The 15,553-nt window shown below is 23.4% G+C and overlaps 5 protein-coding genes across 5 annotated transcripts, besides 39 other annotated features; 3 read left to right on the forward strand and 2 right to left on the reverse strand.

Annotated features, from left to right (window-relative positions):
• Window positions 1–128: 128 nt before the first annotated feature.
• Window positions 129–186: a sequence feature (AT_rich).
• A 79-nt stretch (window positions 187–265) lies between these two features.
• Window positions 266–406: a microsatellite.
• A 128-nt stretch (window positions 407–534) lies between these two features.
• Window positions 535–690: a microsatellite.
• A 115-nt stretch (window positions 691–805) lies between these two features.
• Window positions 806–964: a microsatellite.
• A 42-nt stretch (window positions 965–1,006) lies between these two features.
• Window positions 1,007–1,093: a microsatellite.
• A 1,898-nt stretch (window positions 1,094–2,991) lies between these two features.
• Window positions 2,992–3,122: a microsatellite.
• Window positions 3,123–3,165: 43 nt separating this feature from the next.
• Window positions 3,166–3,235: a microsatellite.
• Window positions 3,236–3,429: 194 nt separating this feature from the next.
• Window positions 3,430–3,451: a sequence feature (AT_rich).
• A 32-nt stretch (window positions 3,452–3,483) lies between these two features.
• Window positions 3,484–3,514: a sequence feature (AT_rich).
• Window positions 3,515–3,603: 89 nt separating this feature from the next.
• Window positions 3,604–3,632: a sequence feature (AT_rich).
• A 69-nt stretch (window positions 3,633–3,701) lies between these two features.
• Window positions 3,702–3,753: a microsatellite.
• A 50-nt stretch (window positions 3,754–3,803) lies between these two features.
• Window positions 3,804–3,928: a sequence feature (AT_rich).
• Window positions 3,929–4,023: 95 nt separating this feature from the next.
• Window positions 4,024–4,045: a sequence feature (AT_rich).
• A 126-nt stretch (window positions 4,046–4,171) lies between these two features.
• Window positions 4,172–4,651: a repeat region.
• A 784-nt stretch (window positions 4,652–5,435) lies between these two features.
• Window positions 5,436–5,620: a microsatellite.
• Window positions 5,449–5,575: a microsatellite.
• Window positions 5,621–5,637: 17 nt separating the features above from the next.
• Window positions 5,638–5,681: a sequence feature (AT_rich).
• A 694-nt stretch (window positions 5,682–6,375) lies between these two features.
• EDI_270190 (uncharacterized protein) lies at window positions 6,376–6,742 on the forward strand (the record flags this gene model as incomplete). The annotated part of the gene is made up of 2 exons (XM_001735159.1): window positions 6,376–6,583; window positions 6,639–6,742. 2 exons carry the CDS (start codon window positions 6,376–6,378, stop codon window positions 6,740–6,742), a joined length of 312 nt encoding a protein of 103 aa, XP_001735211.1.
• An 81-nt stretch (window positions 6,743–6,823) lies between these two features.
• Window positions 6,824–7,231, reverse strand: EDI_270200 (uncharacterized protein; the record flags this gene model as incomplete). Its single annotated transcript, XM_001735160.1, has 1 exon — window positions 6,824–7,231. The coding sequence occupies one exon, from the start codon at window positions 7,229–7,231 to the stop codon at window positions 6,824–6,826; it is 408 nt and encodes a 135-aa protein (XP_001735212.1).
• Window positions 7,232–7,238: 7 nt separating this feature from the next.
• Window positions 7,239–7,325: a sequence feature (AT_rich).
• A 253-nt stretch (window positions 7,326–7,578) lies between these two features.
• On the forward strand, window positions 7,579–13,433 carry EDI_270210 (serine-threonine protein kinase, putative; the record flags this gene model as incomplete). The annotated part of the gene is made up of 2 exons (XM_001735161.1): window positions 7,579–8,101; window positions 8,179–13,433. The coding sequence occupies 2 exons, from the start codon at window positions 7,579–7,581 to the stop codon at window positions 13,431–13,433; spliced, it is 5,778 nt and encodes a 1,925-aa protein (XP_001735213.1).
• Window positions 7,684–7,737: a microsatellite.
• Window positions 8,107–8,163: a sequence feature (AT_rich).
• Window positions 8,252–8,294: a sequence feature (AT_rich).
• Window positions 8,497–8,541: a sequence feature (AT_rich).
• Window positions 9,056–9,120: a sequence feature (AT_rich).
• Window positions 9,336–9,413: a sequence feature (AT_rich).
• Window positions 9,530–9,561: a sequence feature (AT_rich).
• Window positions 9,917–9,945: a sequence feature (AT_rich).
• Window positions 10,279–10,299: a sequence feature (AT_rich).
• Window positions 10,462–10,489: a sequence feature (AT_rich).
• Window positions 10,819–10,880: a sequence feature (AT_rich).
• Window positions 10,982–11,003: a sequence feature (AT_rich).
• Window positions 11,189–11,288: a sequence feature (AT_rich).
• Window positions 11,344–11,375: a sequence feature (AT_rich).
• Window positions 11,458–11,564: a sequence feature (AT_rich).
• Window positions 11,715–11,744: a sequence feature (AT_rich).
• Window positions 12,304–12,332: a sequence feature (AT_rich).
• Window positions 13,001–13,028: a sequence feature (AT_rich).
• A 3-nt stretch (window positions 13,434–13,436) lies between the features above and the next one.
• Window positions 13,437–13,549: a sequence feature (AT_rich).
• On the reverse strand, window positions 13,530–14,846 carry EDI_270220 (radical sam proteins, putative; the record flags this gene model as incomplete). The annotated part of the gene is made up of 1 exon (XM_001735162.1): window positions 13,530–14,846. One exon carries the CDS (start codon window positions 14,844–14,846, stop codon window positions 13,530–13,532), a length of 1,317 nt encoding a protein of 438 aa, XP_001735214.1.
• Window positions 14,094–14,136: a sequence feature (AT_rich).
• A 7-nt stretch (window positions 14,847–14,853) lies between the features above and the next one.
• Window positions 14,854–14,931: a microsatellite.
• A 210-nt stretch (window positions 14,932–15,141) lies between these two features.
• Window positions 15,142–15,511, forward strand: EDI_270230 (calmodulin, putative; the record flags this gene model as incomplete). The annotated part of the gene is made up of 3 exons (XM_001735163.1): window positions 15,142–15,147; window positions 15,202–15,258; window positions 15,344–15,511. 3 exons carry the CDS (start codon window positions 15,142–15,144, stop codon window positions 15,509–15,511), a joined length of 231 nt encoding a protein of 76 aa, XP_001735215.1.
• Between the last annotated feature and the right edge of the window lie 42 nt (window positions 15,512–15,553).

The following is a 15,553-nucleotide window of genomic DNA, read 5'->3' on the forward strand; positions in this document are numbered from 1 at the left end:
TTATTTGTAATAATATCATTATTATTGTTATCATTTCTATATCATTTTCTATTTCTTTATTTTAATGACAATTTATGATTAAATCAAATAATATGTATCACAATTTAATGACTTCTATTTATTTCATCTTTATATTCATTAATTTGTAATATTTTGTATTTATTTAAATAGTTATTGTTATATTTTCATCATACAATAGTTACATAATTAACATGTGTTTTATTTTGTTTATTGTATTGAAGATTCAGACATATGATGATTAAGAAACAATAAATATCAAAATTATATTGATAGTAAAGATTATAAGAAAAAAATAAATATCAATAAAGAAGATATATGAATAAAAGAAATGGAAAAGAAAATGGTAATACAGAGATAAAAAGAAATGAAAAAAGAATATAAGAATTGGATATTATTATATAATAGAATAAAAGAACGAAAAAAGAAGATATTAAAATTGTAGAAGAAGAATATAACAATTAAATATTGAAGAATTATACAACAATGTCAAGTATTTATGTAACAAAACATGCTAGATAATGATAAAGAAGAAAGAAAAAATAGAAATTGATAAAGAAATGAAAAATATAATAAAGAACATAAAATTTAGAAAGAAAATGATAAGAAACACAATTAAAGACAAATAATAGAAAAAGAAATTTAGGGAAAATAGTAAAGAAAAAGATGAAAGAGTTAAGAAAATAGAAAATAAGTTGAAAGAGTCAAATGAACAGAAAGTACCAGAGAAATAAAAGAAATATTAAAAGAAAATATCAAAATAATACATACAGAATTTGATCATGTTAAAACAGAAATAAAAAAAAGAAACAAATAATAAAGAAGAAAAGAAGAAAATATAAATAAAGAAGAATATAAATCTGAAGGTACAAAACACAAAAACAAAGAAATAATCAATATATATAAATCTAATAATAATAGGAAAGAAGATATAAAAGGAAGATAATGTTGTCTCAAGAAGAATATCTTCGAACAGAACATAATAATGAAGAAGAAATAAGAAAAAGAAATACAGAAACAAGAAGAAATTCAAAAAAAAATAATAGAAAAAGAAAAGAATATAAAAAAGTGAAAATACCAAGTTTAGAGAGAGAAATAGCATGTAATTGAAATGCATATTTTTTTCTAATTTAATACAGAATTATTTTAATGTTCAATCAGTTGATATAACTAATAGTATTTTACACACAGAGAGTCCAGGAAAAAGAACTCCATCAGTTGTAGCATGAAACCAATTTAAAGATACTAAATTATTGGGTTGGTTGTGAAATATATTATGATATATGAATATTGGAGATTTACTAGAGTAAAAATTAAATGGGTATCTTATGTAAAAACACCTACAACTGTACATATAACGCATCACAGTTTTAATATAGATTTAGAAGAAACTTCTATACCTGTTAATAATACAACTGGAAGGATAATTCTTAGAATTACTACAGAAGGTTATGATCAGTTTATTATAATTCAGACCACAAAAGATCTTCATTATTTCCAACAAAATAGTGAAGAGATCAATAGTGATCTCAAGTTTCCTCAAACTACTTTTACTAATCCTCCTTCTTGCCAATTAGATAAACAAATATTAACAAAGAGAAAAATGAATTATGTTAAGTTTAATGGAACTAAGTACTCCAACTGGAGTTGGAGTGAATAATTTAGCTAGATAGCATGGTCGTACAAGATCAAAATTACCTTGACCCTATTTTATTTGGATATTTCTTTAAAATTAATGGAATTTTAATTGGATCTAGTTTAACTATAGTTCAAGTTGACTCTCCTTCAATTGGTTCACTGCACTTGTTTGTTATTCATTACACCACACTAGCTGTCTCTTGGTGTGTCTCTTTGAAGTTAGTTTTTATACTTGATTTAAATAACTCAATAACAAATTTACTTCTTTTTATTTTTATTAAAGTTAATTAGAATAGGAGGTGTAAACTAATACATAATTCTCTTCTTTCCTCATAGTATAATACTGAAAACGAAAGTGTAATAATATCATAAATCTTGACTGAAATAAGGGAAATATAGAGATTATGGAGATAGAGTATGAAGTGTTCTAACTACCTCCAAAAATAAATCCCCCTTTCATCTCATCTAACACTATTTTGATATATATATATTACCTAAATGTCTTTTTTACTGGTCTAGCTAGTCTTTTTAAAGATTGTCAAAACAAAGAAGTTTATTATTACCTTCTCCAAGAACCTCATCTTATCCCAATTACAAAACGATGAATGGTTTATGACTATGAACCATCCAACTGAAGCTGAACTAGAAGAACTTAAAACTGGTTGCTTGTGATTACATCATTAAAGTTAAAGAATTTGCTTCATCTACTGGAACTCATCATTATCATGTATTAGTAGTACTCTGTTAGTCTATTCCAATAAACGATTTGTTGTTATGAAACGTCTATGTCTTCGTGGTAATATTGAATTTGTAAGAGGTATTTTAAGACAAGTTCTTGATTATATCATTAAGGACAGTGAGATAATTGAGAATAATGTGCATCCACTGCATTAACTTCTACTACTGACAACCACAAGTCAATGATTCAAGAGGTGAACCCAGGAACTATAGATTCAGAATGTCTTATGTTTTGTTACTATGAAAAGTTTTCTAAAAAACTCATAAAAACACTCTCCTATGATGGGGTCTTACCTTTAAGAACACTCTAACATATACTCTCCCTAGCTGAAGCAAGTTTTGTTATATCAGAAAGTATACTAGATGTATATTCTTATCATATACGAGAAACTTACCATAGGTAGTGTGACAATTTTAATGATGAAGATATCTTGCTATTTGAGGGTGCTGACAAAGGGATATTTAGAAAACCTTCACTTTATATTAAAGTCTTGGCTGACAGGTATATTCTTGTATCTGAGAAGAAGAGTGATAGAACTCAGATTAATCTAGATTACCATCAAATAGTGAATTAAACTTAACGTCATTCTTTTTCCATCATTTTTATATTTTATTTTTCTTCGTCTTTATTTCTTATTCTTTCCTTCTAATTATCTTTTCTTTTTTATTTTAATTTTCTTATTTTACCTATACTTATTTTATATTTGTGTTGTAATACTTGTTTTTATAAATATATAGTTCTTTTTTGTTGTTATATTAAGAATCTCCTCTTTCTTAACTTTATTCTTGCTTTAATATTTTCTTTTCTTTATTTCATCTTTTATATTTATTCTTTCTTTTAAACCACTTGTTTGTTTAATAATTTCATTAATACTAAACAATTGAATAATTAATGGTTTAATGTTAAAACAATTTTAATATACTTTTAATAACACTTTCAAATGATCTTCATTGGGTTGTTTCAATAGTTCAACATAAATTCATTCGAAATTACAATGAATTAATTATGATCTTCACTTTCCTTTTTGTAACACCATTTATTATTTAATTTAAAATAGGTCATTATAACTCATTCACTTCTTCATTGAGTAATTTAATTATATATTTTTTTATAATTATACTGTTAGTGGAATTTAAAAAGAGTTGAAAATAATATAACCAAGCAAACAGAAAAAAACAAGTATTTATTTTATAAAAAGATTCACAATGTAAATATAATATTAAAAAAAGTATATTATCTTTATGTCTAATAGTTATTGTACATAGAACAGTCAATATGTTAGAATTCATTTAAATATAGTACAATCAATAACAATCATAAAAATATAAATATTGATAATAAAATAACAATAAAATAATTTTCAATCAAAAATCATAAATTCAATATTGAAATAAATAAATGATACACCAAAAAATAAATTAAAGTTAACTTATTGAAAAATAATTTAATATTATTTATGAGAACAAAAATCAATTTAATTGCTAAATACATAATAAATTTATAAATGAAATCATTGAAATTATAATAAATAATGTTGGCAAATGTCTTAATTATGAAATAGTTAAATAATTTTGTTTGTTGTTGACATTATAAAATAATACTTTTCAATTTCTTCCTTGCTAATCTACATTAAATAAATTATTAAATTATCAAAATCATAGCAAACAAATATTATTTTTAAAATGAACTTGAAACAAAACAACTTAAAAACAATAAACAACAATGGAAATAACAAGACCAAAAAACAAAATAGTTATTACTGAAACCATTAAAATTATTAAACAAATAGAAGAATAGACAATAAAAAATAAGAAATATACTGTTTAATTCAATTATTGATGATTGGAATGTTAATACATCAGTGTTCAGTCAAAGAATAAAAAAATATACTAATTATTATTGAGTATTCAGATGGCAATTAATTTAGAGGATTATTAATGAGAAAATTAATAAGGTTAGTGTTATGTAAATGATCCAAAATTATTTTTATTTTCAATAGAGTCAAATGGAAGAATTAAAGGAATGATGAAACTTGCTATTAAATATCCACAATATGAATTTTATTTATTCAGCCAAATGATACAACAATTCTCACTTAGGGTTGGTGTAGCTGGAAAAGATATCTTTGTTTGCAAAGAAGGATTTGAGTCCAAGCATACTGTTGTTAATCATCTTTAGATATAATGGATTGAAAATATACTTTGTGAAAAAGAACGGTTCATACCAAAACAAGTTGTTATTATTAAAATGAAATAACAAATATAACAAATGAAACTGAATGAAAAACAACGTCTTTGTAAGACAAAACAAATTGAATCAAGAACATATCATATAGCATAATTTTTTAAGGTTGTACTTGCTGACACTTTTTCATTTAAAAATGATTAGAAAACATTATTATGAAGATTACGAAGAATAAAAAAATGAATTGAAAATCAAAAGGAAGTCAAGTGAAAATGAAGTAGAAAAGGTTAACTGAAAATGAAATATTTCTCCATAAAAAATAATCTTCAAAAAAAACAGAAAAAGGAATGAAATTTCTTGTCCTTATTGTTTTTTTATTTGGAATTAGTCACGGACAATGCAACAAAGGTTCTAAAGAAGAATGTCTTGATACAACAGGGTGTGTGTGGAACAAAAAATTGTTGATGTGCGAAGAACATAACTTAAATTATCGTTTGTAAATTGTAAACAACAAGAATTAAAACACTCACAAATAAGATCAAATGACTTTACTTGATTATTTTCTTAGTATATTTTTTATGATTGGAAGACAAATTAATTCACTGACGATGTGGTGTTATGGCATACTCAAAAGATATATTTTTATGATACTGATTGGAATGATTGGGTGCCTTTCATTTATTTCAGTGATTGCTATTGTTAGCCATTTTGAGATGAAACATTACGCCCCATCTCAAGAGAAAATATATTCTAAAACTGAGTAATTTATTTTATGGTTTTTGTTTTTATATTTTGTCGGATTAGAGTATTGTATATTTACAATCTAAGAAGCATCAGACTTATCAATGAAGTGATGAATAATAAGATTTAACAGAAAAAATCAAAGAAATACAAAAAGGAATGAAGAAAATTAGAGTAGTATAAAGAAAAGAGAAGATAAACAAAAGAATGATTAATGAAGAAACAAGGAATAAAATGAAAAAAAAATAAAAAGAATATTTTCAATGACAAAACGTGTGTAAATAAAAGTTAATAATAAAACAATTCATTTAACACTCTAAAATAAATAATTTTTAATCAAAAATAAAGATAAAAAATATAAGGTGTATGTCAACTACACCAAACTTACGTAGATAACATGCTAAACAATAAACTAACTCAAGAAGAAAATAAATTAAGTGTAAAGAAGAATTAGAAATAAAATAAATTAAACCAATATTAAAATCAGAAGAAGTATAAAAGAGATATAAAAATATTTAAAAAGTGTATTGTTCTGGACATTGAATTATCATCAAGGCCCTATTGTTTTATCCACAAGACTTTAGCTATAACTAAATTTACTACCACATCTAAACACAAAAAAATTAAACCAATGAAATTTTCAAAAATATTTGTAATTCAAATCATTATCATACCATTAAGTATTACAACAAAGACACTAATACATTCTAAAAAAGAACTTGTGCATGTACAATAAAAACAAAGTTGTCATTTGACTTATGAGTGTTACACCTAAATGTCATTTGTAGTATGATAACCTTTTGTTTACTGAATAACTGTTTTCTCCCTTTAACAAGCAATGGTTAATTCTAAGAACTTCTTAGAGATTTTTTTACTGACCCATGTGATGTTATTAATATTGGTTATGTGTTTATTTGTTTTTTGGATATGTTAATATGAGTGTTGATTTACATTAAAAAACTTGTCAAAGGAACAAACAAGCTACTAAAAATAAAATGAAAAGCAAAAAGAGTTTTTAAATAAAATGAACTTTAAAATAGAAAGTTAAAAAAGAAATGAATGGAATGATGATAGTTATTTTACTGATTGGAATGAGTTATGGACTTCCAAGAGTTGACGGTGAATGTTGTTTCCAAAGTAGTGGTGATAGATGTGAATGTAACAAAGCATATTCATGTCATATTCCACCATTATATTTTGGGTCAGAACAATATCTTCCACCATGTCCAAATAGTGAATGTAATGACAATTGTGTATTTAGTGGTTTGTTAATTATTTAAGAAGGGATAATCAATTATAATATGTTAACTATTGATAGATTGGTTAATTTCAGTTATTTGTACTGTTGGGGTATTTTTTATTGATTTATTATTTATTGGAACAACATGGTTGATCTGCAGAAGACGATGTGAAGATAGTTAAGTTTATTCAATTTGATAATTGGTTTAATGTTGTTTTTTAGCTTAGTTTTAAGAAGATATAAAAGAGATAATCATCAGTCAATTACAATATTTCTTCAGAAACACTACTTTCCATAAGAACAAGATCATTGTCATTATCAACTTCAAATTCAGGTTCTTTCTTTGGTTGTTCTTCTTTACTTTCATCAGAATCACTATATGCAGTGATATCTCTATTCCAACCAGCATTTTCCAATAAATCAACACCAGTTGGTACATTAACAGGAATATGATAAGGATAAGGAAGAGATGAAGGCATTTTTGGATAAGGAGGTTGTTGTGCAACAGTTCCACTAATGAATTTAGCGTATTTAATAACTTCTTCAATAGTGTAGACATTGTTTTGTTTAACTTTTTCATTCATATCAACAATCTTTTGAACTTCATCTCTCAACTTTTCAATTTTTTCAATTCTGTCCAATACATCTAATCCAGTTGCTATCATATCCATTGAAAAGAATAATATTTTTATGTTTTTAAAATTTTAATGTTTTTAAAATTTTAATGTTTTTAAAATTTTAATGTTTTTAATAAGATAAAAATAAGAATGAAGGGAGTATTTTTATACTTTCTAGTTACTTTAATTTTACAATATATTTTAAGGCATTTCTGTTATTTGCTTTTATAAAGTAGTTGTAGTTGTAAATGAATAAATCCTTTTATTATTCTTAAGAATATAAAAAAGAGATGATAATGAAAAGAAAGAAGAAATAAATGTATTTGAAAGAAGAATAAAAAATTGAAGTTTTCTGGGTTGTCCAAAAATACAAAGAACTAAATAACCCATTTCGACCTGAAATGAGTTTGGTCGTTTCAGAAAATAAAAGTAAGTTAAGTCGGAGACGTAAATCTTTTTTCGCACGAGGGTCGAATTCACGTGCAACAGAAAGTTCAGAATTAAACACAGGAACTACACAAACAGAAACAACAACTACTACAACTACATTAACAACAACACATTTTGAACAATTAACAATTCCTACTACATCAAATGAATATTTAAAAACAAATCAAATTGAATTAACATTTTCAAAAATACCAATAATATTAGAAACATCGTTTAAATATAATGAAACTATTCTTCATTTATTACCACCACCACCAAAACCCTTAAGACAATATACTACATTAGAATTAATAAATTGGCTTAAACCAAATATTCCAAAAGAATTTTGTGAATATATTTTAACAAAGAAAATTAATGGAAATACAATAAGAAAATTAACAAAAAGAAAATTTTCACGACATGGTTGTACTATTAAACAATCTTTTGAATTAACAGAAAAAATAAAAGGATTTGATCGAGAAACATCTTTTGGTTGTTTGTTTTTTTATAATATTTAATTTTAAATTAAAATTCTTTAAAAATTATTAAATAAAAAAGTACTAATGAAATAGTAACTGTATTGGAAAATTTAAATTTTAGTGATTGTTTATTAAGAGAAATGTATAGATTTACTGAAGGATTTAGAAAAAAAGAAATTATTAAATTAAATTCTTTTGATTATTATAAAGGAATAACATTAACATTTATGGCATTAACATATTATTTTGCACAAAATGAAGCAATTCTTACATCAGAAAACTTAAAAGAAATAACAGAACGAATAAATGAAGAAAATCCATTTGATAGGATTATATGTACAACTCAAAAGAAAATAATTATTAATAGAACATTTTCATTTTTAAAAACAATGATTGAATCAAAGACAAGTGTTTTTTATTATTTTAAAGAAGAATTAATTCAATATATAATTAATTGTATTGCACCAGGACTTAATCCAATTCCATTTAAATGTCTTTTAAAATATAGTAAAAAAGAAAATCAAAGTTATTGTATATTTGAAAATGATGAAACATATGCAGGAGAACAAATTATATTATATTATAAAGAAGTACTTATGCCAATATATATGTTACCAATTAATGAAATAATAACAAATCTTGATAAAAGAGAATGGGAAAATGGAGAACTTGCAGTTAGTAATTATAGAATAATGTGGATACCATATAATACAAGAATATTTAAAGATAAAATGAATTGTTCAATATTTTATCAAATTCCTATTAAAAGTATTCAACAAAGTTCACTTAGTGAAAGTAGTAAAGAAAAAGAAAAAGTATATTTAATTAGAATGTTATCATATACTTCTCAAATGATTACATTTGGATTTAAAAATATTGAAAATGCAAATGAAGTACAAAGTACTATTCAACAAATTGAAAAGAAAAAATATTGGATTGATGAATATGATGTATATTGTAATGAAATTTGTATTAAAAATAATAGTAATAGAATATATAAAGAACTTAAAAATAAAAAAGATTTAATATTAAAATCTATTGGATGGAATAATGAAGAATATATTTATTATTCTAAAAAAGAATGTAGTAAATTAATATTAATAGATGAAAGTGAAAAAGGAGGAAGAATTTATAGAATTGAAATTAATAATGAAAAGAATGAAATAAATAATAAAAGAATTAGTGAAAATATTCAAGGAGAAATTATTGATTTAAGTTATTTAGATGATAAAATACTTGAAGAAGAAATGAATAATTATTATAGTTTTATTACAAAAATTAAAAAAGAACAAATAGATAAAATGTATAATAAATTAACATTTATTAATGATGAAATGAAAAAAGTAATGAGTTGTTTTTTTGATATTATTCCAAGATTTAAACAAGGATATTCTTTTTGTTTTATTGGTAAAGAAGATCAAACTGAATCATGTGGTGTTTCTGCTTTATTTTTAATTATTATAAATAAATATTATAGAACATTTAATGGATTTTTAGAATTAATTCATACTCAATTTGTTTGTTCAAAATACTTTCAAGTTATATATTCAAAAGGTTATCATCCATTTAATTTTTGTATATTTTTACATACAATTAATTGTATAATGTATTCATATCCAACAATATTTGAATTTACTCCATATCTTCTTTCATTTTTAACTTATCATACATTTTCTCATAGATTTAGTACAATATCTTCTCAAAAAAATCCAACTCAATCATTATATTCATATCTTCTTAATAATAAAAACCAATTTATTAAATCAAATTTTGATGATTTTGATTTTGATATTATGGAATATTGGCCACAATCTATTGTATTATTACAACCTAATTTATTTATTGAATTTATTAATTATACTAAAGATAAAAATCCAATTGTTTCAATTCAAAGTAATTCTTTAATAGATCTTTCTAATTATTATTTAACTTCAATTCCTTATTATATTTGGCAAAAAATACAAAAAGAACAAATTCAAGTAATTAATTTAAATGAAAATCAAATTCCTTTTATTCCAAATGAAATTGCAACTTTACCAAATTTAAAAGAACTTAGAATGAGAAATAATACAATTCAATATATTCCACAATGGCATTTATATCATTTAACAAATCTTACTTTCCTTGATATATCAGAAAAACCAAATAATGAAGCTAGTCAATATGAAATGATTATGTTTGATATATTATGTCATTTAAAATATTTAAATATTTCAAATAGACCTCTCTCTCCTGATATTTCATTTCCATTATCTATAAAAACTATTATTGCAACTAATAGTTTTGAAACATTACCAAATAAAATGACAAAACTTACAAATTTAATTTCATTAAATTTATCATATAATCCTAAAATTAATACAAATCAAGTACTTCAATTAAATAAATTAAAAACATTAAAAATGTCATATTGTAATAAAACTAGAATTCCTAATTTAATTTCTACTATGACTAATCTTACATTATTAGATTTTTCATATAATATTATGAAAGGATTACCATTAGATTTATTTAGTCTTACTAATTTATCAATTTTAGATGTTTCTTATAATAATCTTCAATATCTTTCTCAATTACATACAAAATTAATTCAATTACAAACATTAAAAATTGATGGAAATTTTAATATAAAATTACCTCAAACTCAAAAAGAACATATTAAATCAATAACACAAATACAACCAACAATATTTGAAACACCATTACATATTTTATCTGATAATAAAGGAATTGATTTATTTAAAAAATTTTATAGTGAATTTAAAAATAGTAAATCTGATAATATTAAATTATATGAACAACTTCCAATTGATGATGAACCTAAAGTTCATCATTTTTTATTACAATATCATGATTTTAATAATAGAATTGGATTTATTCCACCAATATCAGATTGTTATATTATTATTTTATTATTTGATAGATGGAGAAGTGTTTTATTTCATTGGAAATATTATTTACAAAGAGTTTTACCAAATGATGAAACAATTAAAATGAGAATAATGTTTTTTGTTGAAAATAAAAAAACAGCAGAAGATCAAAGTGCACTAGATTCAATAAAAAAACAATTAATACCATGGCAATGTGATATAATTGTTTTACCATTAAAAAGTAAAAAAAAATTAAATATTGAATCAAAATTTAAAAAATTAATTAGTGATTTTAAAATAATTTCAAATATTTATAATGAATCAATATTAAAAGTTGCTAAAGAAATAAAAATGGCTACATTTGATCCACCAGTTATTAAAGAAGGACAATTATATAAAATTATTAATCAATTTAAATTAGAAGGAAATTTTCATAATATTATTAATTCATTACATCAACTTGGAGTAATTATTAGTGTTTCTAGAAGTATTGATAAAAGACAAAAAATAGAAAATAAAATAAATATTTATAATCTTTTATCATTAAATAGTACAAATTCAAATTTAGTTATTGTAGATTTAAATATTTTTGAAAATATTAATTTTTATCTTGAAAAACAAGCTCAAAATGGATTTGGATTTATTGAAAATATTAAAGAAATTATTTATTCATATAGAGGAATGAGTCCAGATATTATTAATGTTATTATGTATTTTATTCAAATGTTTTATGATGTTTTTATTGTTAATGATGATTTCTTAAATAAATTTAATTTATATGAAAAATATGAAGAATTTATTTCAGTTCATTCAATTACTAAAATTGATATTTTATCAAGTCTTTATTCTCATCAAATTAAAAAAATTCCTCCAAAAAGATTAAAATTTAATCATATTATTAATAGATCTCTTTCTACTGCAATTGAAATTCAATCATTTAATCAAGATGATGAAATTCATTCTACTTGTCGTACACCTATACCATCAACTACTCAACCAATACATATATCAAAAACTTTATATTTTCAACCAAGACTTCTTCCTCATATTGAACCAATTACATTAAATGAATATTGGCCAAAATTTCATGATATAAAAGAAATGGATTTTGGAAGAATTATTAATTTTCAATATATTCCACCAATTTATTTTGCTTATTTTATTTTTATTGCACTTATAGAAGGATTAAGTATTACTAAAGTATTTATGAATCAATGTATTTTAACAAAAATTGCTTATGAACAACATTTTTATTTTTATATTGAATATAATGAACATCAATTTATTATTAGAATTAGATATCGTGCTGCAACAGTTAATTCTGTATTAATAGCTGCAGAATTAATGGAATTATTATTAAATTCATTTTATAAAATTCATGATGAATTATTCCCAACATTAGAATATGATGAATTAATTCTTTGTCCAACTTGTTTAATTTTAGGAGTAGATAAATATAGTGCAATTCCTTTAAAAGAAATTAATGAAGCAATTTTAAAAAATAAAGAATTAATTAGTTTTGGAGAATGTCATACATGTATGGTATCAACTTGTAGTTTAGATCTTAGTTTAAAAGATTTAAGAAAAAAACAACAAAATAAATTATTTTCAGTTGAAATAAATAGAAGTGAATTAACTAATGAAAATTTACTTGGAATAGGAAGTACTGCTAAAGTTTATTCTACTATTTATAATAATAAAAAAGCTGCTATTAAATTATTTTCTTTTGAACCTTCTCAATTTTCTTGTGAAAAAGGAAAAGGAGGTGCAGCACATCTTGTATCTAAAAGTATTACTGAATTAAAAAGAGAAATTTCTATTATGAATTTAATAAATTCACCATATATTCTTAAATTATATGGAATTTCTTTTGATCCTTTAGCATTAGTTATGGATATATGTGATAAAGGTGATTTACATGAATATATTAGAAATAAAAATAATGATCTTTCTTGGCCAATTATGTTACGTTTTGCATATCAAATAGCAAGTGGAATGGCTTCATTACATAAAGAATTAATTATTCATCGTGATTTAAAAAGTCCAAATATTTTAATTAAAACAAATAAAAAAGGTAAATTAACTTGTGTTATTTCTGATTTTGGACTTAGTGGAACTTATAATGAAGAAGAAAAATATTTTGTAGATAATCCAAGATGGGTAGCTCCTGAAATATTAATTAATAAACCTTTTACATTAGCAGCTGATGTATATAGTTTTGCTATTATATTATGGGAATTATTAGCAAGAGAAGAACCATTTAATGATTTTAAATTTCCATCTCAATTAAGAACTTCTATTATTACTGGATTAAGACCAACTATTCCTAATTCTCCTTATATAAAATATAAAGAATTAATTCAAAAATGTTGGAATCAAGATCCTATTTTACGTCCTCCATTTTCTGAAATTGTTGATAAACTTTCTTTATTTAGAAAAATGGTTGAAAAAGAATTTGAAATATTACCTATTTCATAAACCATTTAAAATAAATTGAAATAAAAAATTTATTATGTTTTAAATTGAAAAATATTTGTTTTATATATTAACTTTTAATTTTTTTTTTTTTTTTAATTAAAGAATTTCAATTATTTCACTACGAACGAAAAACTTCCCTGCTTCTATAATTTTTACACGAACTGATTTCCCTAATAAATTTTCTTTTTCATAATATGGAACAATAACTTGAACAAATGAAATATTATGACCTGCATAATTAATTCCATCATGTGCCATTTCATTAATCCAAACAATATATTCTTTTCCAATTAAATTTGTATATGGTAAATAACTATCAAATATTTCTGTAACTTCTCTACTTCTTTGTTTAACAATTTTACTATTAATTTGTTTCATTTTAGCTGCTGGTGTTCCTGGTCTAATATACATTTGAGATATATTAACAATTGGAAATTGATGTTTTTGAATACATTCTAATGTTTTTTTATGATCTTCATCTGTTTCTGTAGGAAATCCACAAATAATATCTGTTGCAATACTAATTCCTGGAACAGATATTCTAAGTCTATTACAAACATCATCAAATTCTTCTCTTGTATATTTTCTTTTCATTGCTTCTAATACTGAACTTGATCCTGATTGAATTGGAATATGTAAAAATTTAAAACAACATGGACGTAATAAAATATTAACTATTTCTTTAAAATACTTAATAATATATGGTGGATTAACCATTCCAATTCTTAACATTGCTTTCCCTTCTACAACTTCACAAATACATTCTAACATATGTGGAAATGTTTCATTAATATCTAATCCATATGCACCAATATCTTCTCCTGTTAATCTAATTTCTTTTACTCCTTCATCTATTGAATGTTGAACTCTTTTAACTAAATCTTCAATAGGATAACTTCTTAATCCTCCACGTGCATGTTTAGTTTTACAATAACTACATGCATTTTCACATCCTGTACATGTTACTATAACATCAATCAATGGATTACTTCTTACATGTTCATCAATATTAACTAATGCTCCTCTTTCTAAATAACTTTGTCCTTCATTATGAGTTGCTTTTTCTACAGCTTCTGTAATTTTATGAAGTTGATCAACACCAACAATAGAACATTTTTTAGAACATTGACATGCTTTAGGATCAGCTTGTGGAACACATCCAGCAATAACTAATGGAACATTAGCTTCTTCACATTTCTTTTGAACTACCTCAATAGCTTGTTGTGATGGATTCTTCACTGTACAACTATTAATAACTACTGCTTTATACTTTGAACTGATTGGTGTTTCACTTGAATCTATTTTATAACCAGCATTTATTAAATCTTTTTGCATAACTTCACTATCACTAACATTATGTGAACATCCATATGTAAGAAATTTGATGGTTCCTAATTCTTCAATATCAGCCATTCCCCACTTTTTATTATTAATATTTTAGTATTTTTCTTTTTATTCTTTTTTTACCCTTTTTTTTTGTTTTAATCCCTTTTTTCTTGAGTCTTACAATTTATTCTTCATTAACCATCAACTACCTGAAACCCAACAACCTCTTGCCTTCCTTCTTCTCTCTTTTCTTGTTTAAACCATCATTTTATTCTTATCTTTATTTAATTATGTGATATATAACATTATACTATTTTAAGAGTGTTTCATTATTATTTTAACTCTTTTCAACTTAAAAATGGAAACTACAAACTCAAAAAGAATGTCCGTTTGTTTGAATAATGTATTTCAGTGAAATAGGAAGACAATCTTATTGGTGTAGCTTGAAAACGAAATTAGTCAATTAGTCGAAGCATTTTATAATTTTGATAAAGATCAAGTTTGTTGTTTTCTAGCACTATCATGATAGGACGACTGTTTTTATTACACCACAACAAAGAGTCTCGAAACACTCACATTGGTAGGACGGTTTCATTACAATCGATGAATTAAAAAGTATTCTTATGGACCAAGGAATGTGTATTTCCAATGAAGAGGCTGATGAAGCTGTAAAAGAAGCAAATCCAGATGCCGATGGATATATTGATTATAAAGCATTTGCTCGTTTCCTTGTTGAAGCTTGTCGTGAATAAATTTATATCCTTTCATTATTTCTTATTTCATTTTTTGTCAAA

This window comes from Entamoeba dispar, genomic scaffold, assembly GCF_000209125.1.
Source record: "Entamoeba dispar SAW760 scf_1105229458953 genomic scaffold, whole genome shotgun sequence".
NCBI lineage: Eukaryota > Evosea > Mastigamoebida > Endamoebidae > Entamoeba > Entamoeba dispar.